The sequence below is a fragment of the Pristiophorus japonicus genome, chromosome 18, assembly GCF_044704955.1.
Source record: "Pristiophorus japonicus isolate sPriJap1 chromosome 18, sPriJap1.hap1, whole genome shotgun sequence".
Taxonomy (NCBI): domain Eukaryota; kingdom Metazoa; phylum Chordata; class Chondrichthyes; family Pristiophoridae; genus Pristiophorus; species Pristiophorus japonicus.
In genome coordinates this window covers 78,476,697-78,502,171 of record NC_091994.1, presented here as the reverse complement: position 1 = coordinate 78,502,171, position 25,475 = coordinate 78,476,697, and the positions used below count along the sequence as shown (strand labels likewise).

At 46.1% G+C, this 25,475-nt stretch overlaps 1 protein-coding gene across 1 annotated transcript in view; it reads left to right on the top strand.

The window, feature by feature from the left end:
- The window catches only part of LOC139229059 (mannan-binding lectin serine protease 2-like), a 74,101-nt gene that overhangs the window by 27,360 nt on the left and 21,266 nt on the right, over positions 1-25,475 (top strand). Inside the window, exons 4-6 of the mRNA XM_070860717.1 lie at positions 3,048-3,179; positions 23,136-23,332; positions 24,665-24,812. Coding sequence (XP_070716818.1) covers positions 3,048-3,179; positions 23,136-23,332; positions 24,665-24,812 — 477 coding nt within the window. The remainder of the gene's footprint in view (positions 1-3,047; positions 3,180-23,135; positions 23,333-24,664; positions 24,813-25,475) is intronic.

Here is a 25,475-nt window from a genome sequence, read left to right as displayed (position 1 = left end):
GACAATCCACAGGGGAAGTCGGTTCACTGTCCCTTTGTGTGTGACAGAGAGCATGGCGCTGCCAAGGACTGGTACAATTTCTTTGGTATAGGTCCTCAGTTTGGTGTCGACCCTTGTGAGTTTTGGTCTGTCTCTTTTATGCGACCACAGTTGTTGAAATTGTTGAGCGCCCATGAGAGATTGACTCGCTCCCGTATCCAGCTCCATGTTGACAGGTATCCCGTTGAGTAGGACCCTCATCATTATAGGAGGCATCCTGTTGTAGGAGCAGCGGCCATTGATCGTGTTGACCCGCTGTACATCGGTGTCCCGGGTACTGTCCCCACCGTCTTCTGCTCCGCTTTCCGACCCATCCAATTCGTATACCAGCCAAGCTGCCGTTTTTTTGCACATGCGGGCCAAATGCCCTGTATATTCACAGTTTCTGCAAACAGCCTGCTGAAATCGACATCCCCTTGACGAGTGCCCACCCCCACACCTCCAGCACAGACTGCTTCCATTGTTCCCAAAGCTGCGTCTGGCCTGATTGATCTCTTTTGAGCTTCTCTCAGTTTGTAGTTGATTGCTCGCATTGTGGGTTGATGAGGTGTGATAGCTTCTGTGGCCCTTGATGGCTTCTGGCACCACTGCCTGCTGTCGAGAGCCTGTTCTCCCGGTTTTGTCTGTGTGTGGGGGTAGCAGCTTGTTTAATGCTGTGAACTTCTTGTTCCGATATTTCGTTAGTTGTCGTACCTGCATTGTAAATCAACCTCGTTTCTTCTTCCCCTGCTGCCTCTAAGGTCAGGTTCTTGGTCTCTATAAGCTTTCGGAATATGCCTGCGTGGCCTATTCCTTCAATGAAAAAGTCTCTCAGCATTTCTCTCCTCAGTTCATCGGAGAACTCACATAAACTAGCCAACCTCCGAAGTTCCGCCACGAAGTCGGGTATGCTCTGGCCCACACAGCGTCTGTAGTTGTAGAACCTGTGTCTGGCCATGTGTAGGTTGCTCGCTGGCTTCAGGTGGTCTCTTACCAGTGTGTTCAATTCTTCAAATGACTTGCTTGCTGGTTTCTCGGGTGCCAGCAAATCCTTCATTAAAGCGTATGTTTTCGAGCCACAGCTGGTCAAGAGATGGGTCTTCTCTTGTCTGCTTTGTCGTCTCCTAACCAGTCTTTGGTTACAAAGCTTTGCTGGAGCCTTTCTATAAAGTCCTCCCAATTGTCTCCAGCATTGTACTTTTCATCTGATCCGTTGTTCGCCATTCTGTGGATTCTGTAATCCCGTAACTCGTCGCCACTGTAAAGTCCTGTCCCCTCAGTACAGATTCACACGAGGCATGTAGTGAAGTCAAGGTCACTCTGGACCTGCACCTTTATTTCACAGCTCTGGAATGCTGCAGTTGCCTGAGACCTGTCCTTATATACCTGTCTCTTGCAAGTGCACCCCTGGTGGTAAGGTATGCTGGTGGTTACAGGTCATATCTTATTACAGTCATGTATAGCATGTTAGGCTATAGTTATATATAATAATACATGACAGGGCGGAAGTGGAGGCGGGACGGATTCTCAGCGGAGCAGTGATGACATCATTGCGCGTCTGCGTCGCCACATCTCTCACCTCCGTTAAAGGGGAGAGAATCGTCCATCAGTCGCGATTGGACACTGGGCCACCAGGGAGGGTTTCGGCCGGGCCAGTGGCCTGGCTCCCAGGAGTGGGTGCCAAGCTGCCTGTTGATGGCCCGGCCGAACCTGGGGGCACAATAGTCCGGCCGGCATGGAAGTTAGCCGGGAAAAAAAATTAAATGGCAGCCGTGGTAGTGGGCCCTCGCCTCTAATGGCTAGCATGCAGCCAGGGCTCGTAGAGACAATACAAGTTACACCGACAGAAAAGGCTGGGTGGGCATTAGATTTTTGAGCCTAAATTTTGCTGGAGTTAGGGGGTCCCGGCGGTGCGCGCACTGCTGATGCACTTAAAGCCGCTCAGCAGTGGCGGGGCGGAAGTGGGGACCGCCAGAAAACCCCCGGTACTGAATTTTGTTGCCGGCGGCCATTCGATCACAAATCTGTAGCCATTGGATTCCGCTGCCTGGCCGCTGCATTCTGGCAGGAATGGGCCTTATCAGGGGCTGAATTTTGGCCCCATTGAGTGTTGGCAGATTGATCAACTAAGCCATTGGGGTAGCTTTTGCGACTTTCAAACAACTGAGTATGTACAAGCCTTTAAAGGCGCTCCTCTAATATAAATGCAGCATAAAGTTCCTTTGAAGGCTCCATGGTCAAAGCACTGCCTGGTATGGTAAAGACAGAGAAAGAAAGATCTTGCATTTTTATAACTGTTCAGCTGCCTGGGCGCCAAGCTCTGGAACTCCCCCCCTAAGCCTCTCCACCCCTCTACCTCTCTTTCCTCCTTTAAGACGCTCCTTAAAACCTACCTCTTTAACCAAGCTTTTGGTCACCTGCGCTAATTTCTTCTTATGTGGCTCGATGTCAAATGGATCTGTTTTGTCTTAAAATACTCCTGTGAGGCGCCTTGGGACATTTTACTATGTTAAAGGTGCTATATAAATATTAATTGTTGCTGTTATATAGCACTGTTCAGGATGTCCCAAAGCACGTCACAGCCAATAAAGTACCATTGAAGTGTAATCACTGTGGGGAAACAAAGTACTAAATCAGATGGGCCAGCAAGATCCCAGGTTTGATTTTCAATCTGTGCTGAGTTGGCTACTCTGAGCTGGAGATCGGTTAACTACAGTTGGCTTCAGAGACCCTGGGCCAAGCGGGGCGATGGAAGAAGAACCAGTCAGGGTTCCCTTGATTGCTGTCCAAGTACCTCCCACTCGAAGTGCGTTGGTGCGGTCAGGGGTAGACACAGATGTAATGCTCTCCCATGGATGATTAGCCTGCAGATACTTGCTGCAACATACTTGATGGATGGCCACTTGGATGAGGTACTGAAGGGCTGTCCCTGTCCATGGAACCATACCCAGTATGAGACAGCAACAAAACAAAGGGAGACAAATCTGCCGATTTAAGCTTTGACCTTCTGTCACATCTTGCTTTATCAGATATTGACGAATGTGATCAGACAGCTTTGAAAGAGCCAATCTGCGACCATCATTGTCACAACTACCTGGGTGGGTACTACTGCTCCTGTAAGCTGGGGTACCTTCTCGATTACGATAACACAATCTGCAGAGGTAAGAAAGTCAAAAATGTTATTGTGCAGCTCAGAGATAAACCTCTATACAATGTTATTGTGCAGCTCAGAGATAAACCTCTATACAATGTTATTGTGCAGCTCAGACATGAACCTCTATCCATAGGATTACACAGGATAATCGGCACAGAAACAGGCTATTCGGCCCAAACCAGTCGCTACCAGTGTTTATGCTCCACTCGAGCCTCCTCCCATCTTTCCTCATCTAACTCTATCAGCATAACCCTCTATTCCTTTCTCCCTCATAAGCTTGTCTAGCCTCCCCTTAAATGCATCGATACTATTTGCCTCAACTACTCCCTGTGGTAGCGAGTTCCACATTCTCACCATTCTTTGGGTAAAGAATGTTATTGTGTGACTCAGAGATGAACCTCTATCCAATGTTACTAAAACAAAAGCAAAATACTGCGGACGCTGGAAATCTGAAATGAAAACATAAAATGCTGGATTCTGGTGAAAGGTCATCGCCCTGGAATTCCGGTCGCAGGATTCTTTCGGACGAACGCCTCCGACCCGAGAATTTTTACGAAATTACCTGGTGGTGCCGGAGGCGCCTGCGATTCCGGTGGGGAGGCCTTCTCTTCCCGCGCTGCAGCGCGCGCTCCCGTCCTCCAGGTTCCAACGCAGACAGTGCGGTCACGTGTGACTGCTCAACCAATCAGGTACAGTATTCTCAATATAGCAATGGGAACTCCGTATCCACAAGTTCTCATTGCTATTAATGAGAAAAAAAACACACTGAACACAACATAAAAAACAAAAAACACACCTCACATAATTAAAATGAATTGAAATTAAAATTAATAAATGTCTTCGAAAAAATATATATTTTTTCTGATTTTTTTTTAAGTTTTGTAATTAGGGGTTAGAATAAACTAACCTTAGTGAGCAGGGTTTTTAACATAAAAATGTGTTTAAAAATTTTTTTTAATATGTTTTAAAACTCTTACGCTGGTAAAAGTAGGCTATGTGCCAGCTTTTACCAGGCGCAAGAGTTTGAAGGACATTCGCTGGGCAAGAGATGGGCAAACACCGCAATCTTGCCCGCGTGAATGTCCTGGCTGTGGGGATACAGAGGATCTGTCAAACCAGAGCTTGACAGATCAGAAAAGCCGGTTTTTGGCGCATCACTCGCCAAAAAACAGCTTTTGCGAAGCCTTCCCGGGTCCGTACACACTCCGTACGGACCTGGGGAGGCCAAGATTTCAGGCCCATTAACTCTGTTTCTCTGGCCACAACTGCTGCCTGACCTACTGAGTGTTTTCAGCATGTTCTCCTTTTTATCTCTATCCAATGCCATTGTGTGGCTCAGGGATCAATGTTACTGACCATTGTACACTGCACCACTGAGTGATGGGACACAGAACTGTACCAGTGATTCCCCACATACTGAGCTATTCATTCCAATCATGCCACTGACAAGTGGCGAGCAGGTACTTTCCAACGGGAAGAAGGAAAAAAGAACAACTACAGAGTCGATGGTTCTATTTTAACACGAGCCTTTAACTTGTTCTGTGGAAGCTGGGATAATGCTGCCTCCCAGTGGCACTCTCTTGCCTTCCCTTAACAGAGAAGCAAGAACAGGAGATTCTAGCAAGCGTACAGCAAAAAGGGAGATGAGCTGCAAATGTCCTCCAGGCTCCATTATGAATATTACTACACTGCGTCAATTATTTTATTTTATTGTGGAATATTGCAATTAGTCAAATGATTAGTAAAACAAAATTAATCTATTTGAAGAAATAGTACCATTTGTTTTTCTTGTGTTTTCTTCCCTCCCTGTATATTTATCACATTACTGCTTTTTAAAATTTGTTCATGTGGGCGTCGCTGGAAAAGTCGGCATTTATTGCCCATCCCTAATTGCCCTTGAGAAGGTGGTGGTGAGCCGCCTTCTTCAACCGCAGCAGTGCGTGTGGTGAAGGTACTTCCACAGTGCTGTTAGGGAGGGAGTTCCAGGATTTTGACCCAGCGACAGTGAAGGAAAGGCGATTTATTTTCAAGTCAGGATGGTGTGTGACTTGGAGGGGAACGTGGAGGTGGTGGTGTTCCCATGCGCCTGCTGCCCTTGTCCTTCTAGGTGGTAGAGGTCGCGGGTTTGGGAGGTGCTACATTCTGTTCCACACGCCACCTTATAATAATTAATCTTCGAGCTTGCTTTTATCTGTTGCTGAGCTCTGTTGCCTTATTTGTGTTCTCACAGACTCCTTGTTCTATTGATTACATCAATATACTAAGTCCCGCAGCCATCATTTACTCTGCCATTTAACCTGTTCATTGGTCCTGCAACCTTAGCCTTATTCCAGGATATAAAGGAACATGTGCTAAGTGAAGCAGTGAGATCTAGAGATTATCAGTGTAGATATTCTAATTGGCAAAGTTCACGCCTATACATGACACACTTGTGCTATATTTCTATATGTACTATTGTTATGCAGGCATTGACCCATTTATCTTAAATGTTTGTATGTAAACTTCACCGATCAGAAATTCTACCTTATATTGGTTAAAACTATCAAACTATTAGCACAGAGCTTAGCTCCAGTAAAATAAAATCACTTAAGGCACTGGGTTACATTAGCAAAGGTATAGGGTATCTAAATCAAGGATAATATTATCCAGGAATTATCCATCATCCCAGATGCTGCCTGACCCGCTGAGATTTCCAGCATTTTCTGTTTTTATTTCAGATCCCCAATATTTTGCTTTTGTAATAATATTATCCATGTTGTGAACTGTCCCTCATTGCTCTATTTTTCATACGGATCATGTCTTTTACATTTTTAATCAAATTCAGGAACGTGTGTGCGCTTTCATAGTAGAATACTGGTTACATAATACACACAGATACATACATTGGGACGATTAGATATGTTCATACAGTATAACTATTTTACTTCACTTTTTTAACAGACGTCTGGCAAGCCCCGCCTCCTGTCACGCTCCCCCCGCGCCCCCCCCCACCCCGGGCACCGAATCATTCCCTCCACGTGGTGCCAAGAAGCAGGACCTGAGGCCCCAACTCTCTTTGCCTGCTCAGGCCCCAGCCCCGACTCTCTCCCACCACCCCCCCCCCAACTCCCCCCCCCCCCCCCCCACTCCCCCACACGCACCCAGTCCAACCCCGACCCCCCTCGGGGGGGGGGGGCGAGAGGGCCCATGGGTGGCCGAGAGCAGTGGGCGGGGGGGCCGAGAGGGAGAGAGAGATTGGGGGGCAGAGAGAGAGGCTGTGGGGAGAGTGAGAGAGACTGGGAGAGGGAGAGATTGGGGAAGAGAGGCGCTGGGGGAGAGAGAGAGGCTGGGGGAGAGGAGAGAGGCTGGGGGAGAGAGAGAGAGGCTGGGGAAAAGAGAGGCTGGGAGAGAGAGAGGTTGGGGGGAGAGGGAGAGACTAGGGGAGAGAGAGAGGCTGGGGCGGGAGGGGGGAGAGAGAGAGGCTGGTGGGGAGAGAGAGACTGGGGGGAGAGGGAGAGACGGGGAGAGAGAGAGGCTAAGGGGGAGAGAGAGAGGTTGCGGGGGGAGAGAAAGGCTGGGGGGTTGGAGAGAGGGAGAGAGAGAGGCTGGGATAGAGAGAGAGGCTGGGTGGGAGAGTGAGAGAGACTGGGGGGAAGAGGGAAAGAAGCTGCAGGAGAGAGAGACTGGGAGAGAGAGAGGTTGGGGGGAGAGTGAGAGACTGGGGGAGAGAGAGAGGCTGGGGAGAGAGAGGCACGGGTGGGGGGATCAGAGGAGAGAGAGGGAACTGAGGGAAGACGGATCACGTTCGTTGGAATGGATGATATCCAGAAGTCACGAAACTGTCACTATCCACTTCATACCCAATCAACCTGTTAACAATCCACACACAATTCCCCATCTATGGTGGGGTGGGGTGTGGCGAGGCATGCACTTGTGCTGGGTATGGCAACTCGGCTGGCCCTTGCTGTCTTCTGGGGAGCTCTGTCCTCTGTCGCTTCAGGAAGTCAAAGTGGATCGAGTTACAATTTGCAAAGTCAGTGAGACCTTGGGATAGGCGGTTCCAGTTACACATTTCTGTGAAATGTCAGGGTGTGGCTTATCCTCCAAAGGGACCAATCATAGACAAAGGGTGGAGTATGTTGGCCATTTTTGCAGTACAAATAAGTGCATCCATTTTCATAGTGCTAGGTTTTGAGGGTTGACAGGGTTGAGGACATTCTTGGTAGACATAGAGCACTGGGCATGATGTGATACGGATAATGTGTAGTCTCTGAAAGAAAGAATTTGTATTTATATAGCACCGGTTACATCCTAAGCAGAGGATTGTTTTTTAAATGCAGTCACTGTTATATAGGCAAATGCACGGCAAATGTGGAGGGTTTCACAAACAGTGATTGAATGAATTATTAGATCATCTGTTTTTGGAGGGAGAAATGCTGACCAGGACACAGGGGGAGCTCATGTTCCTCATGTAGTCCCACGGGATATTTTACGACTGTGTGAGCAGACAGACAGGGCCTTGGTTTAACATCTCATTCGAAAGTATTGATAGATATATTGGGATGCTGGGACTCTGGGGACATCCGGTGGTCCTCACCCCTCTCTGGCTGTGTAAAGTCAGGCGTGACGTGGGCCAGTGAAAAGGACGCCATCACCTCCCGGTGTTTCGGCAACTCCGGGCACAGCGATGCACCACCCATGGTTGATAAATGTCCCGTTGTTACCTTGTCTAAATGTCTGATGCGAGGGCTGTCAGGCTGTGCCACATCTGGGGGAGGCACCAGCTCACTACTCGAAGTGAGAACTAATATAGCTTCTGCCATACAAAAAAATCTAGTGCGGTGCTGAGGGAGCGCTGCACTGTCGGAGCTGGCGTCTTTCAGATCAAACGTTCAACTGAGGCCCCCATCTGCTCTCTCAGGTGGACGTAATGGATCCCATGGCACTATTTCGAAGAAGAGTAGGGCAGTTATCCCCAGTGTCCTGGCCAATATTTATCCCTCAATCAACATAACAAAAACAGATTATCTGGTCATTATCACATTGCTGTTTGTGGGAGCTTGCTGTGCGCAAGTTGGCTGCCGCGTTTCCCACATCACAACAGTGACCACACTCCAAAGGTATTTCATTGGCTGTAAAGCACTTGGAGACGTCTGGTGGTCGTGAAAGGCGCTATATAAATGCAAGTCTTTCTTTCTTTCTTTCTAGCTGCAGGGGCTCCTTGCCCTTTTGGCAACGTGTTGAGTAGGCAGTTAGCTCGGTCAGGGTTAAATATTCTGTACCAATTGACTTGTGCTCTGTTCAGAGTTACTGCCATTTCATGTATTAATTTGTTTTGGACAACATTGAGATTTGGGTGATCTTTACTTTGTGTGTTTAGCACTTGTCAGTCACCATAGTTCTGCCTTCCCTCAATCTATATTACATGTTTCTGGGGAAAGAATCATTTGTATCACAAAAAATAACATCCAGCGATTTTATAACCTTACTCAAGTGTGATGTGTTAGAAAAAAATAGACTTATATTTCATCTCAGGTGAATCTGGGACTGACAACCAATTACATCAAATAAAGCATCACATATGGAAAACCTTTTTATATGGGGGGGTCAGTAATATTCACTCAGCTTTAGGGGAGAGTTGTGAGGCCTCAATATACGTCTTCATTCATCTGACTCTTTGCAACTTTAATCACTGGAATTGCTCAGTGAAAAGTTTTGGCAAAACTGAGGTCACTGACAGCCCAGGGGTAAACCCCCCCAGTGGCTCGAGTCATACCTGACACACAGGAAGATGGTCATGGTTGCCAGAGGTCAATCACTTGGGACATTGCTGCCGAGTTCCTCAGAGCAATGTCCCCGGCCTATTCATCTTCAATTATGTCATCAATGACCTTTCACCTGTCATAAGATCACAAGTGGGGCTGTTCACTGATGATTCTGTAGTGTTCAGCTCCATTCACAACCCCAACAGTATTGATGAACCAATGAGAGCCTACAGCAGGACCTGTACAATATCCAGGCTTGGGCTGATGAGTGACACATAACATTCGTATCAGGCAATGACCATCTTCAAAAATAAAAGGCCTAACCACCTCACTCTGACCTTTAACAGCACCACCATCACCAAGTCCTCCACTATCAATATCCTGGGGTTACGATTGACCAGAATCCTAACTGGACCATATAAAAACCATGACCAGGGCAGAGGCTGAGTATTTTGCAACAAATGGTTCACCTCCTCACCCCTCTATACTTCTTCACCACCTACTAGGCTCAAGTCAGGAGTGTGATGGAATACTTACCATTCATATAATGGGTGTCAGCAACAACACATGAATCTTCATGCCATCCAAGACAAAGCAATTCACCTGACTGACAACCAAGCCACTGAATGCAATATCGACCCCCTACACTGTTGGTGCACTGTGACGACAGTACTTACTATCTACAGCATAGATGTAGCAACTCACCAAGTATACTTTGGCAACACCTCCCAGCCCTGTGATGTATATCACTAAGAAGGACAAGCAATGTCTTGGGAACACCATTATCTCCAAGTTCCCCTCCAAGTCAAAAATCATCCTGAATTGGGCATTATTTTTTATATTCATTCTTAGGATCTGGGCATCGCTGGCAAGACTAGCATTTATTGCCCATCCCTAATTGTCCTTAAAAAGGTAGTGGTGAGCCACCTTCTTGAACCGCTGCAGTCCGTGTGGTGAAGGTACTCCCACTGTTAGGGAGGGAGTTCCAGGATTTTGACCCAGTGACAATGACGGAATGGCGATATATTTCCAAGTCAGGGTGGTGTGTAACTGGGAGGAGAATTTGCAGGTGATGGTGTTCGCCTGCGCTTGCTGCCCTTGTCCTTCTAGGTGATAGTGGTAGAGGTCGAGGGTTTGGGAGGTGCTGTTGAAGAAGCCTTGGCGAGTTGCTGCAGTGCATCTTGTGGATGGTATACACTGCAGCCGCGGTGGGTGCGCCGGTGGTGGAGGGAATGAATGCTAAAGGTGGTGGATGGGGGTGCCAATCATGCAGGCTGCTTTGTCCTGGATGGTGTTGAGCTTTGTGAGTGTTGTTGGAGCTGCAATCGTCTAGACAAATGGAGAGTATGCCATCACACTCCTGACTTATGCCTTATAGATGGTGGAAGGGCTTTGGGGAAGTCAGGAGGTGAGACACTTGTCACAGAATATCCAGCTTCTGACCAGCTCTTGTAGCTACAGTATTTATGTGGCTGGTCCAGTCAAGTTTCTGGTCAATGGTGAACCCCAGGCTGTTGATGCCATTGAATGGTAATGCCATTGAGTGCCAAGGGACGATGGTTAGAATCTCGCTTGTTGGAGATGGTCATTGCCTGCCACTTTTGTGGCGCGAATGTTACTTGCCACTTCCAAGTCAGGATGGTGTGTGACTTGGAGCTGGACATGGAGGTGATGGTGTTCCCATGTGCCTGCTGCCCTTGTCCTTTTAGGTGGTAGAGATTGTGGGTTTGAGAGGTGCTGCCGAAGAAGCCTTGGCAGTGCATCTTGTAGATGGTATACACTGCAGTCACGGTATGCCAGTAGTGGAGGAAGTGAATGTTTAAAGTGGTGGATTGGGTGCCAATCAAGCAGCTGCTTTGTCCTGGACGGTGTCGAGCATCTTGAGTGTTGTTGGAGCTGCACTCATCCAGGCAAGTGGGGAGTATTCTATCACACTCCTGACTTGTGCCTTGTAGATGGTGGAAAGGCTTTGGGGAGTCAGGAGGTGAGACACTTGCCACAGAATACCCAGCCTCTTATCTGCTCTTGTAGCCACAGTGTTTATGTGGCTGGTCCACTTAAGTTTCTGGTCAATGGTGACCCCTAAGATGTTGATGGTGGGGGATTTGGTGATGGTAATGCCATTGAATGCCAAGGGGTGGTGGTTAGACTCTCGCTTGTTGGAGATAATCTTTGCCTGGCACATGTGTGGCGTGAATGTTACTTGCTACTTATCAGCCCAAACCTGAATATCGTCCAAGTCTTGCTGCATGTGGGCATGGATTGCTTCATTATCTGAGGAGTTGCAAATGGCACTGAACACTGTGCAGTCATCAGTGAACATCTCCACTTCTGATCTTATGATGGAGGGACGGTCATTGATGAAGCAGCTGAAGATGATTGGGCCTAGGATACTGCCCTGAGGAACTTCTGCAGCGATGTCCTGGGGCTGAAATGATTGATCTCCAACCACCACAACCATCCTCCTTTGTGCTAGGTATGACTCTAGCCAGTGGGGAGTTTTCCCCCTGATTCCCATTGACTTCAGTTTTACTAGGGCTCCTTGATGTCACACTCGGTCAAATGCTGCCTCAATGTCAAGGGCAGTCACTCTCCCCTCACCTCTGGAATTCAGCTCTTTTGTCATTTGGACCAAGCCTGTAATGAGGTCTGGAGCCAAGTGGTCCTGGTGGAAGCCAAACTGGGCATCGGTGAGCAGGTTATTGGTGAGTAAGTGCCACTTGAGAGCACTGTCAACGACACTTTCCATCACTTTGCTGATGATTGAGAGTGGACTGATGGGGCGGTAATGGGGTGGGTTGGATTTGTCCTGCTTTTTGTGGACAGGACATACCTGGGCAGTTTCCTACATTGTCGGATAGATGCCAGTGTTGTAACTGTACATTGGAATTCAGAAGAATGAGAGCTGATCTTTTTGAAACATATAAGATTATGAGGGGGCTTGACAAAGTGGATGCAGAGAGGATGTTTCCACTGATAGGGGAGACTAGAACTAGGGGGCATAATCTTAGAATAAGGGGCCGCCCATTTAAAACTGAGATGAGGAGGAATTTCTTCTCTCAGAGGGTTGTAAATCTGTGGAACTCACTGCCTCAGAGAGCTGTGGAAGCTGGGTCATTGAATAAATTTAAGACAGAGATAGACAGTTTTTTAACCGATAAGGGAATAAGGGTTATGGGGAGTGGGCAGGGAAGTGGACCTGAGTCCATGATCGGATCAGCCATGATCGTATTAAATGGTGGAGTAGGCTTGAGGGGCCGTATGACATACTTCTGCTCCAATTTCTTATGTTCTTATGTTCTTATAACAGCTTGGCTTGAGGCGCGGCTAGTTCTGGAGCACAAGTCTTTAGCATGACAGCTGGTATGTTGTTGGGGCCCATAGCCTTTGCTGTATCCACTGAGCAAAGCCGTTTCTTGATATCACATGGAGTAAATCGAGTTGGCTGAACATTGGCTTCTGTGATGGTGGGTACTTCAGGAGGAGGCTGATATGGATCATCCACTCGGCACTTCTGGCTGAAGATGGTTGCAAACGCTTCAGCCTTGTCCTTTGCACTCACGTGCTGGTCTCCGCCATCATTGAGGATGGGGATAATCATGGAGCCTCCTGTTGCCGTTAGTTGTTTAATAGTCCACCACCATTCACGACTGGATGTGGCAGGACTGCAGAGCTTTGATGTGATCCGTTGATTGTGGGATCACTTAGTCCTGTCTATGGCCTGCTGCTTCCGCTGTTTCTGCTTTTAGTAGTCCTGTTTTGCAGCTTCCCTGGTTGGTACCTCATTTTTAGATACGACTGGTGCTGCTCCTGGCATGCGCTTCTACACTCCTCATTGAACCACAGTTGGTCCCCTGGCTTGATGTTAATGGTAGAGTGATGTCCCAGGCCTGCCATTCCAGCTCTTTAATAGCCCGACCTGCGTAGCTGTTCTTTTGCAGGTCGGGGGGGCCTTGCAAGAAGCACTGAGATTAGCAAGGGCAAAGAATGTACTCTGGGTGGGTGACTTCAATGTCTATCACCAAGAGTGGCTCCAATACTACTGACCGAGCTGGCCGTGTCCTGAAGGACATAGCTGCCAGACTGGACCTGCAGCAGGTGATGAGAGAAAAACCTCGTCCTCACCAATCTACCTGTCTCAGATGCATCTGTCCATGACAGCATTGGTAGCAGTGACCAGCGCACAGTCATTGTGGAGACTATGCCGGGCCATGAGGTTAAAGATTGTGGTGGAATACAATTCTGCTGCTGCTGCTAGATCTGTTTGGAATCTATCCCATTTAGCATGGTGGTAGTGCCACACAACATGATGGAGGGTGTCCTAATGTGAAGACGGGACTTAGTCTCCACAATGACTGTGCGCTGGTCACTGCTACCAATGCTGTCATGGACAGATGCATCTGAGACAGGTAGATTGGTGAGGACGAGGTTTTTCTCTCATCACCTGCTGCAGGTCCAGTCTGGCAGCTATGTCCTTCAGGACACGGCCAGCTCGGTCAGTAGTATTGGAGCCACTCTTGGTGATAGACATTGAAGTCACCCACCCAGAGTACATTCTTTGCCCTTGCTAATCTCAGTGCTTCTTGCAAGGCCCCCCCAACCTGCAAAAGAACAGCTACGCAGGTCGGGCTATTAAAGAGCTGGAATGGCAGGCCTGGGACATCGTGGCCTCCCGACCTGCGAGAGAACAGCTCTGCAGGTCGGGCTATAAAAGAGCTGGAGCGGTATACCACTTCAACCTCCAGCGCGAGCTGCTCCAAGTGTGCGACAATTTTGAGATGGGTGACGTCATCAAAACCCTGGTCGCCGTTTTGGAGCGTGGGCAGGAACATTGGCCGGACCCAGGTACAGAGGAGTGGGAAGGTCGGGTTGGATGAGCGGCAAGTGTTTGTGGTAAGATGCAGTGAATGTTTATGGCGGAGGAGTGGCGATGCTGCAGATGAAGGTACGGGGCCCAGAAGAGCCGAGGGCCCTGGGGCAGCACGGGCCCAGCCCAAACTGCGATATGTATGCGCACTAGGTCCGTGCAGCAGAGCAGGTCTCCAGTCGTCCTGGTTAATCCTTGCCACTGGACCAAGACCTAGCTCTGTCAAGCCCGTGTGGTGGCTGGTGTGCAATGGTCACCACACATTAAAAAAATTCACACACAGGCATCTTCCACCCCCTCAATTGGAGTTCAGGACCTGGAACATCAGGTCCTTCATCAAAACACCTGTGAACTCGTGGAAGCAAGTCATCCTCGTGCAAGGAACCGCTTATGATGATGATGCTTCTTCTAAGTGGTGTTCAACATGGAGGGACAGGACATACCCAGGAATGGTGATGGAGGACTCTGGGACATTGGCTGAAAGGTATGATTCTGTGAGTATAACTATCAGACTATTGCTTGACTAGTCTGTAGGACAGCTCTCCCAATTTTGGCACGTTGGTGAGGAGGACCTTGCAGGGTCAACTGGACATGCCATTGTCGCGTCTGTAGCCAGTGCCGAGGTCAATACTGGGTGGTCAGTCCGGTTTTATTCTTCGATGTAATTATTTGTACTGCACTTTTTTTGACAGACAGGCGTCCCTCTGCCCGTACTGCACTTTTTTGACTAACATGCGACAAGCCCCACCCCGTCAAGCTCTGCCCTGCTCCCGACCTGAATCATTCCATGTGCGTAGTGCCGAGAAGCAGGACCTGAGTTCCGACTCTCTCTCCGGCCGGGCAGGTCCTGGAGACCGACGGCATAGGGCCGAGAGCGAGAGGCTGGGGAGAGAAAGTGTGGGTGGGGGGAGGGGAGAGAGGCTGAGGGGAGAGAGACACTGGGGATGGGAGAGAGGGGCTGGGAGGAGAGAGACTGGGAGGGAGAGAAAGGCAGGCGGGGAGGGGGGTTGGTGAGAGAGGCTGGGGGAGGGGAGAGAGAGGCTGGTGGGGGAAGAGAGACACAGGTGGGGTGGGGCGAGGCGGATCACGTTCTTCCAACTCCCTACAAGGGACATTGTTGGAGTGGATGATATCCAAAGGCACGACAATGTCATTAGTCACTTCATACCCAATAAACCTGTTAACAATCCGTACACAATACCTGCTCCATCTATGGTGGGGTGGGGCAAAGGCGGTACTTGCATGGGATAAGGCATTTCGGCTGTGGGGAAGGATGTACTTGGACTGGAGTAAGGCACTTCAGCTGGGGGAGGAATATATTTGCACTGGGGCAAGGCACTTTGGCTGTGGGGAGGGATGTACTTGCCCTGGGGTAAGTCACTTTGGTTGACACTTGCTGTCTTCTGGCGAGCTCTGTCCTCTTGTTGCTTCAGGAAGTCAAAGTGGATCGACTTACAATTTGCAAAGTCAGTGAGACCTTGGGATGGGCGGTTCCAGTTACACATTCCTGTGAAACTTCAGGATGTGGCTTATCCTCCAAGAGGACCAATCAGCAACAAAGGGTGGAGCATGTTGGCCATTTTTGCAGTACAAATAAGGCCGTCCTTTTATAAATGTATCTATTTTTAATATTTTGAGGAAGTACATGCCTGTGCACTGTGTATGTTTAAAATTTGCAAGTGAAGAGCACCCTCCTAGCCAGGAAGGTCAGATTCACAAAATGACAGTACAAATCAGGTATTGGCCATGCAAGTCAGCGACTAGCTGATGACACTCATACCTCACTATCACTTCTCTCAACTCCTCCACAGTCTCTAAATTGTCAGACTGCTTGTCTGACATCCAGTTCTGGATGAGCAGAAATTTTCTCCAATAAATATCGGGAAGACCGAAGCCATTGTTTTCAGCCCCCGCCACAATCTCCGTTCCTGAGCCACTGACTCCATCCCTCGCCCCAACACCTGTCTGAGGCTGACCCAAACTGTTCACAACCTTGGTGTCATAGTTGACTCTGAAATTAGCTTTCGACCACATATCCGCAACGTAACTAAGACCGCCTATTTCCACCTCTGTAACATTGCCCACCTCCACGCTTGCCTCAGCTCATCCCCTGCTGAAACCCTCATTCATGCCTTTGTTACCTCTAGACTTGACTATTCTAACACAATCCTGGCTAGCTTCCCACATTCTACCCTGCATAAACTAGAGGTGATCCAAAACTCGGCTGCCCGTGTCCTAACTTGCACCAAGTCCCGCTTACCCATCACCCCTGTGCTCGCTGATCTACATTGGCTTCTGGTTAAGCAATGCCTCGATTTCAAAATTCCCATCTTTATTTTCAAATCCCTCCATGGTCTCGCCCCTCCCTAACTCCTCCAGCCCCACAACTCGCTGAGGTGTCTGCACTCCTAAGCTTTCCTAATTATAATCGCTCAATCATTGGTGGCCGTGCCTTCAGTTGCCTAAGCTCCAAGCTCTGGAACTCCCTACCTAAACCTCTCTGCCTTTCTACTTCTTCTCCTCCTTCAAGACGTTCCTTCAATACCTCTTTGAGCAAGCTTTTAGTCACCTTCCTTGATTTGTCTTTTTGTGGCTCGGTGTTCAATTTTTTATGTCATAATACTTCTGTGAAGTGCCTTGGGACGTTTCTGTTATGTCTATAATGCACATGAATGACTCCACGAGGCAATGTGCTGTACTCAAACTGTAGTGACCTTGGTCCTTTATTCGTAACTCCAGAGTGAGGCACAAGCATGGTGAGCAACCTTTTGTACTGGGCCCTGCACACCTATGCAGGTGACCCTCAGGTCTCCCACCGCAGTGCCCTCTGGTGGACAGCCTCTGCCACAGGGGCAGGAAACCCCAGTCTCCACCAGTTGCAACTATACAGTGACTACACAGAGAATATATCTAGTCTGCATATATAACGGTTTCACTATGTTAAAGGCGCCATATAAATACAAGTTGTTGTAGCCATGCAAATCAGATACTGGCTGTGCAAATCACGGATTAGCCGTGCAAATTTTCACTAATTTCCACTTGGGTTCTCTGCTTCTACTTTCAACAACAACTTCCATTTATGTAGTGCCATTTTTGTAGTAAAATGTCCCTAGGTGCTTCACAGGAGCGTTATCAAACACAATTTGACACCGAGCCACAGGAAATATTAGGATAGATGACCAGAGGCTTGGGCAAAGCGGTAGGTTTTAAGGAATATGCTAAAGGAGGAGACAGAGGTAGAGAAGCAGAAAGGTTTAGGGAGGAAATTCCAGAGTTTAGGGCCTTTGCAGCTGAAGACATGGCTGGCAATGGTGGGGCAATTAAGATTGAGGATGCGTAAGAAGCCCGAATTGGAGCAGTGCAGAGATCTTGGTGGATTGTAGGGCTGGAGGTTATAGACATAGGGAAGGACGAGGCCGTGGAGGGATTTGAATACAAGAATGGGTATTTTAAAATTGAGGTGTTGCTGGACCAGGAGTCAGTGTGTCAATGAGCACAGGGGTGATGGCTGAACAGGACTTGCTATGATTTAGGATATGATCAGCAGGAATATTACAGTAACGGAGCTGTTCCTGGTATTTGAGTAGCTTTAGTACTGTAATATTAGCAATTGTTCCAGCATCAAAGCAGATGAGCTGGAACTTGGCTGGCTCAGGAAGACAGTCATTTCTCTGGATCTGCTGGAAGTCTAGAACTTAATATTGGCCACCTCAAGTATTTGTTTAGACAAAAAGTTCAGTATTTTTTAAAGATTCTAAGATCAATCTTTTTTCCTCTTCTAGTCCGCAAGGCGTAACTATGTGTCCACAATCCAAAAGCCAGCCTTGGTACATCACGAAATGGGAAGGCAATTTCCCACTAATCAGACATGCCGTGTAACACTGTACTGCTTTATGTGAATAAAACATACTGAACAACATTGTTTGTTGTTTGCTTTGCTTTAATTGAGACTGTGATGTGAAGGGTCAAAGCTTTTGGTATAGGCCACCTAGAGCTGAAAGAACTAGGACAAAAGTAGGATTGGTCACGTCGCTGGTTTTGAAATGGAAGATTGGATTTTAGGGAATATTTCCTTGACATTGACAAATAGAAACCAAACAAAGTCCTGTTTTAATTGCTGCATGTAAAAACAACACTTGTTCAGGAATGTGTAACCCACTTTTTCATTGGCACATTGTGTAAGCAGACCTGTTCTGGATATGCACAATTTCTTTTTAAAGTACAGCCCTACTCCCATGCAGTTTTAGCCCAGACAAATGGTGACACTCAAGTTAAGACAAGTAATAGTAGTTTTTTTTATTCGTTCATGGGATGTGGGCGTCGCTGGCAAGGCCGGCATTTATTGCTCATCCCTAATCGCCCTTGAGAAGATGGTGGTGAGCTGCCTTCTTGAACCGCTGCAGTCCATGTGGGCAGGCAAAGTCAAAGCTGAGTTTTAAAAGCCTGTTGACTGTAGGAGGAAGATTGAGGGAGGTGAGAGTTCAACAGGTTTAAGATCCTGGGAACAAACAGATTAGAGTTGGAGATGGTGTGAGGAGTTTCCATTTCAATATAATGCTTGGGAGGAGGAAGAGCCAATAGGATTATGTTTTTGCAATTTAGGATCAACAAAAGAGAAGAGGAAACAATTGGACTTGATAGTAAGTTCAGATTTATACTTCGCCATAAACTAAGATAGTATAGCCTGAGAAAAACAGATTATTTGTAGTGCTAAGGGAATTCCAACTAGAACTGAATCAGACCCCGAGCTTCCGGTTGCCTGTCACTTTAATTCCCCGCTCCACTCCCACTCTGGCCTCTCTGTCCTCATCCTCCTACATCATCACAGGCGGTCCCTTGAACGAGGATGACTTGCTTCCACAAGAGTTCACAGATGTTTCAATGAAGAACCCGATTTTCCAGTCCTGAACTCCAGTTGAGGGGGTGGAAGATGCCTGTGCATGGATTTTTAAAGAAAGTGTGGTGACCATTGCACATCAGCCACCACACAGGCTTTGCAGAACAAGGGTCTTTATCCAGTGGCAAGGGTTAACCAGGACGACTGGAGACCTGCTCTGCTGCACGAACCTAGTGCACACACATATCGCAGTGTGAGCTGGGCCGTGCTGCCCCTGAGCCCTCGGCTCTTCTGGGCCCTGTACCCACATTCGCCGCACCTTCGCCCACGATGTTGCAGGGCCCAGCGCTCCAGCTCTATTTTGGCCTCCTACACTGTTCCAATGAAGCTCAATGTAAGCTCGAGGAACAGCATCGCATTTTTTGTTTAGGCACTTTACAGCTTTCTGGACTCAACATAGAGTTCAACAATTTCAGACCATAACCTCTGCCCATAATTTTTTTTTTTCTTTCCTCCTTTTTTTCCTTTCCCAGGGCAGCTGGTGATGATACCGCCATTCACATCCTCTCGAGACTCATTTTGTTTCCTAACTTGTTCCATTACCATCTCATTTTTGCCCACCATCCCTTTTGTCTCTCTAATCGCTCCTGCCCTCCACCCCATCACAGACCTTCCCTTTTGTTCTTTCCTCCCCTCCCCCTCTCACTGCTCTTGCACTTCCTTAAAAATCTGTTACATCTCAAAAACGTTTCCAGTTCTGACGCAGGGTCACAGACCCGAAACTTTAACTCTCTGTTTCTCTTCACAGATGCTGCCTGACCCGCTGCGATTTCCAGCATTTTCTCTTTTTATGTTAGATCTGAATCGGACTCGGGCAAAACACTACAGTGGGTGAATTTAGATAAATGTGGCAGTCAGTTTTTCTTTATTTTTTTCTCTCCCTATCCATATGCAGAACCACACAGGTCAATGAGAGTTTAATAACTTAATATGAAGCTGCAGTTGCAGAATAATTGTTATTTTTCAGCTCTATTAGGATGAAACAGTTTGCTGACCCCATGATTCTCAGACTATCTGCTAGACTCCTATGTGTAAACAGATTTGCAGAGAACCAATGACCCTGCGGATCTATGAATCTGTCACCTGTTACAGTAGGGAGCTTGTTCGCTTTTTTTTGCAATCTCAAGGAATCAAGGCAAATGGGAGAATGTTGAATGCAGGATATGATCCATTTCTTAAGGTGATTTGTCTTTACCTCGCACCCATATCACTAACATTTTCCCTTCCCCTTCCATGGAAAAATCAAAGTAAAAATCATACAACAAAAGACTGGCATTTATATAGTGACATATTATGTCTCTCATCTTCTCACACATAATGAAATGTGGTGATTGTTGTTATGTAGATTGCCATTTTGCACATAGCAACATCCCACAAGCAGCACTGTAGAGTAATGAATAGTGACTCTGTTTTTGGTGTTTGATTGAGAAGGGAATGCTGACCAGGATACCAGAAGTCCCTGCTCATTTTTGAATAGTGCCATGGGATTTTTTTTTTTTTAAATACACCTCGACAGGCAGATAGGGTCTCATCTCATCTGAAAGGTGGCACACCTCTGTCATTTAGACTCAGAGACAAGAGTTCTACCTCCTGAAAAACAAATCATTTTGTTAACAAAAATTGAATATTAATATATTTACTGAGAAAACATAAAATGTGGCTTAAATTCCACTCATAAGGACAGCCATTAAATGAAATGGTGTGAATACTATCATAAGAACACAACATAAGAATTAGGAGCAGGAGTAGGCCTTTCAGCCCCTCGAGTCTGCTCCACCATTCAATGAGATCATGGCTGATCTTCTAACTCAACTCCACTTCCCTGCTATGTCCCCATATCCCTTGATTCCCTTAATATTCAAAAATCTATCGATCTGTCTTGAATATACTCAAGGACTGAGCCTCCACAGCCCTCTGGGGTACAGAATTCCAGAGATTCACCACCCTCTGAGTGAAAAAGTTTCTCCTCATCTCAGTCCTAAATGGCTGACCCCTTATTCTAGACTCCTCAGCCAGAGGAAACATCCTCCCTGCATCTACCCTGTCAAGCCCTGTAAGAATTTTGTATGTTTCTATGAAATCACCTCTCATTCTTCTAAACTCTAGAGAATATAGGCCTAGTCTACTTAATCTCTCCTCATTAGGACAATCTCCCCATCTCAGGAATCAGTCTGGTGAACCTTCGTTGCACTCCCTCTATGACAAGTATATCGTTCCTGAGGTAAGGAGACCAAAACTGTACACAATATTCCAGGTGCAGTCTCACAAGGGCCCTATATAATTGCAGTAATACATCTTTACTCTTATACTCAAATCCTCTTGTAATAAAGGCCAACAGACCATTTGCTTTCTTAATTGCTTGCTGTACCTGCTTGTTAACTTTCAATGATTCGTGTACAAGGACACCTAGGGCCCCCTGAACACCAACACTTCCCAGTCTCTTACCATTTAAATACTCTGCTTTTCTATTTTTCCTACCAAAGAGGATAACTTCACATTTCTCCACCTTATATTCCATTTGCCATGTTCTTGCCCACTCACTTAGCCTGTCTATATCCCCTTGAAGTTTCTTTGCATCCTCCTCACAATTTACATTCCCACCTAGCTTTGTATCATCCAAATCATTGATATAGATTGTGAATATCTGGGGCCCAAGCACCGATCCTTGCAGCACCCCACTAGTTCCAGCCTGCCAACCTGAAAATGACCCGTTTATTCCTACTCTGTTTTCTGTCCATTAATTAATCCTCAATCCATGCTAGTATATTACCCCCAATCCCATGAGCCCCAACCTCTTGTGTCGTACCTTATCGAATGCTTTCTGAAAATCCAAATACACCACATCCATTCGATTTGTTACAACTTCAAAAAACTCGAATAGATTTGTCAAACATGATTTCCTTTTCATAAATCCGTGTTGACTCTGCCTAATCCTATTATTCTTTTCTAAGTGCCCTGTTACCACATCAATAAAAAATTCTAGCATTTTCCCAACTACTGATGTCAGGCTAACAGGTTTGTAGTTGCCCCTTTTCTCTCTCCCTCCTTTCTTAAATAGTGGGGTTACATTAGCTACCTGCTAATATTGGTACTTTGACTGCTTGCATTCCATTAGCCTTTGATTATTTTCTGTACCTGTTCATGACATTTTAATGCCCTATGTACCTGGACCCCCAAGTCTCTTTGGACCTCTACTGTTTTTAGCTTTCCACCATTTAGAACGTACCCTGTTCCATCTTTTTTAGGTCCAAAGTGGATGACCTCACATTTGCCTACATTGAAATCCATTTGCCACAGTTTTCCCATTCACTTCATCTATCAATATCTCTGTAATGTTATGCTTTCATCTAAGCTGCCTACAATGATGCCTATCTTTGTGTCATCAGAAGATTTGGATATATGGTTTTCTATCCCATCATCTAAGTCATTAATAAATGCAGTGACTAGGTGAGGCCCCAACATAGATCCCTTTGGGACACCACTAGTCACATCCTGCCAATTAGAGTACCTACCATTATCCCTACTCACTGTCTCCTGCCGCTCAGCCAATTTCCTAACGATATCAATAATCTGCCTTCATTTCCATGGGCTTCAACCTCAGTTAACAGTCTCTTATGAGGGACTTTATCAAATGCCTTCTGGAAGTCCATAATAACAACATCCATAGACATTCTCCTGTCCACTACTTTAGTTGCTCTTCAAAAGAAATTCAATCAGGTTCATCAAGCATGACCTACCTTTTACAAACTCATGCTGGTTCACTGATGAGCTGAAAATTTTTAAGATGTTCGGTCACCCTATCCTGAATTATAGACTCGAGTAATTTCCCGACAACAGATGTTAGGCTAACTGGTCTATAATTCCCAATTTTCCTCTCACCATTCTTAAATAGCAAAGTGACATGCTCACTTTTCCAATCTAAAGGAACGGCTCCTGTATCGTATATATTAATAATTAATATTAATCTTACACAACCAGAAAACAATTTTAACTTGGGATATTATTTTTAATTGATACTCCCTAATTCTGAAGTGGGTTTTTTCTCTTTAACATAAGAGTGCAAGTGAAATTCCTCTTTAACAATGCAGAAAGCCTGTTTTTATTCATCAACAATTCAGCTTGTGTGAATGTGTTTTGATTAAAAGAATAATTTCACCTCCATCACAACTCATTAATTTCTTTGCAAAAATTAGCCACTGATTTTTGACCAATTAAGAGTGCTTCTAATCCCTCCATGACCTTGCCCTTCCCTATCTCTGTAACCTTCTCCTGCCCTATAACCCTCCGAGATCTCTCTGCTCCTCCAATTCTGCCATCTTGCGTAACCCCTATTTTTAATCGCTCCACCATTGGTGGCCATGTTTCCACCTGCCTCGGCCCTAAACTCTGGAATTCCTTGTAATATTTTAAGTAAATCCCACCTTAATTGTTCTGCAATTTATTGTCATTAAACAGTACAATGCAGTGGCAATATCTTCACGGAGAGATCAGGAGAGTTCTCAAGTCCGAACTATCCCATGTCTTATGCCAAAAGCTCCAAGTGCGATTATAGAATTGAAGTGGAGGATGGGTTCAGCATTGTCCTTGAATTTGTGGAATCCTTTGATGTGGAATCTCACCCTGATGTCCCATGTCCTTACGATGCTCTAAAGGTTTGTAACTACTTTGGCTTCATGTACAACCCCCTTATTTCTCATCCCCCTCTGCACTTTGGTTCTCCTCTTCTTCTGAAGGCACTATATCCTGCTGGCTTACAGTTCAACGGGCACCAACAATCCTCCGATACATAGAAAATAGGTGCAGGAGTAGGCCATTTGGCCCTTCGAGTCTGCACCACCATTCAGTAAGATCATGGCTGATCATTCACCTCAGTACCCCTTTCCTGCTTTCTCTCCATACCCCTTGATCCCCTTAGCCATAAGGGCCATATCTAACTCCCTCTTGAATATATCCATCAGCCATTATTCGTCTGGAAACCTTTAATTGTTGGTAGGCCCTTAAACAGTGGGAGACATTTCAGCTGTGCAGGTGCAGTCCCTTACCTAACGGACTTGTCAGCAGTGATTCGGATTAGTAGGAGTGGGAATCTTGGCTGAATTCCACCCCCTTCTTAGCACAAGAGTGTTGAAGATCAATTCTAGCACAGCTATTACAATTCGAGCTAGATCAACGAACTCAGAGACCCATTGGAACCCGTGACCTTTCTGGTGTGTATGGCTCGACTCCAAACTGGACTTTCCAACCGAGCCATCAGGCAGCAACCGTCTTGGTCTTAGTTTAAATCTAAGAATTCTAGTAGTATTTTGCAATTTAGCAAAAACACTGCAGAACAAAATTGGAATTGGTTTCTGGAAAAATGCTATTTTTAGATGTGCTACGCAGTTCTTAACCATCTTACACAATTTCTAGAGTAAAATTATTTATTTTCAAATAACTTTCACCAATAGCACATCCTCTATCTTTTCTCTGTTTCCCTTGCCTGTTTTTAAATCGCTCTATATTCATATCAAAGTCTATTTTTACAATCAGTTATTCTGTCTGTGTGCAATATCTAATCTTCTTCTCCCTGATTGGTTACTTTCCTACTTTCTAAATGGTTATCTCACTGCCCACATTCCACAAAACAACCAATTGTACAGATCTACTGATATACACAGATCATATTTTGAAATGCCTAAAGCTGCCTACATTGTAAGCAAACATTCATTTTTTCTTCTCTTTACCTGTCAATTTTCTCCCATTCTCTTAATTTGCAAATCGTTGTTGCTGCATCAGATGCTTTCCATTTATCAGTCTGGTTTGCAAGGTGGAACCCTTATTTTGTACTATAGGACCGATGATGATCTTTATATGAAAAGTTTAAAACACAATGCTGCCTGTCAGAGATGTACTTAATGGCAGACGGCAATTGTCATCTTTGGACAGAAGCTCAAATAAATTAAATCAGCTTTAATTCTGCCTTTTTGCCTCATTTTTCATTGTAGATCACTACACCTAAAAAGAAATATGAATCGTTTTGTGGGGACCAGTTGCCAGGAAACATTACCACATTGAGTAACACAGTCGACATTATATTCAGCACCGATTCATCGGGAGAAAACACTGGCTGGAAAATACAATACACCACAACAGGTGAGAAGTAACACCCAGAATTTAGGGCTTTCCTAGTTACGTAGCAGTCTTACACTTTTACCATATTAATGTTAATAATTTTTTTTTTTTTAAAAGGAGCGGTTCAGGCTCATTCGAAGGGTAGCAAAAGCATAGTTAACCCTCTCAGAGCCAATTGACTGGAAAAGCCAGGCATTTACTCTGTGCAAGCAATACCCAAGTAGAGGAAGATTAGCTGATTAATAAGATCACAAACATGTTCTTTTTGAACTTATTTACAATGTTAATGTTTGAGCCTTACTGATCTCAATATTACCTGAGTTTTACCTTAATCATTTTCTGAGACTGAGCAGTATAAATTCTGCACAATGATAGTACAGTTTTAGGTTTTTCTAACTCACCTTCATTTCTCGGCAATTACTCACACTTTTCTAATGTACATAAAATCATCTCATTATTTGGTTTATTGATTTTTAAAAAAATATTCGTTCGTGGGATATGGATGTTGCTGGCAAGGCCGGTGTTTATTGCCCATTCCCAATTGACCTTGAGATGGTGGTGGTGAGGCTCCTTCTTGCGGGTTTGGAGGCGGGCCTGCTGTCAAAGTGGCTTTGATTGACAGCAGGTGGGGATCCCACTGTAAACCCGCCTCCGTGTGAGTTTCTCAGATGACAGGCGTGCCGA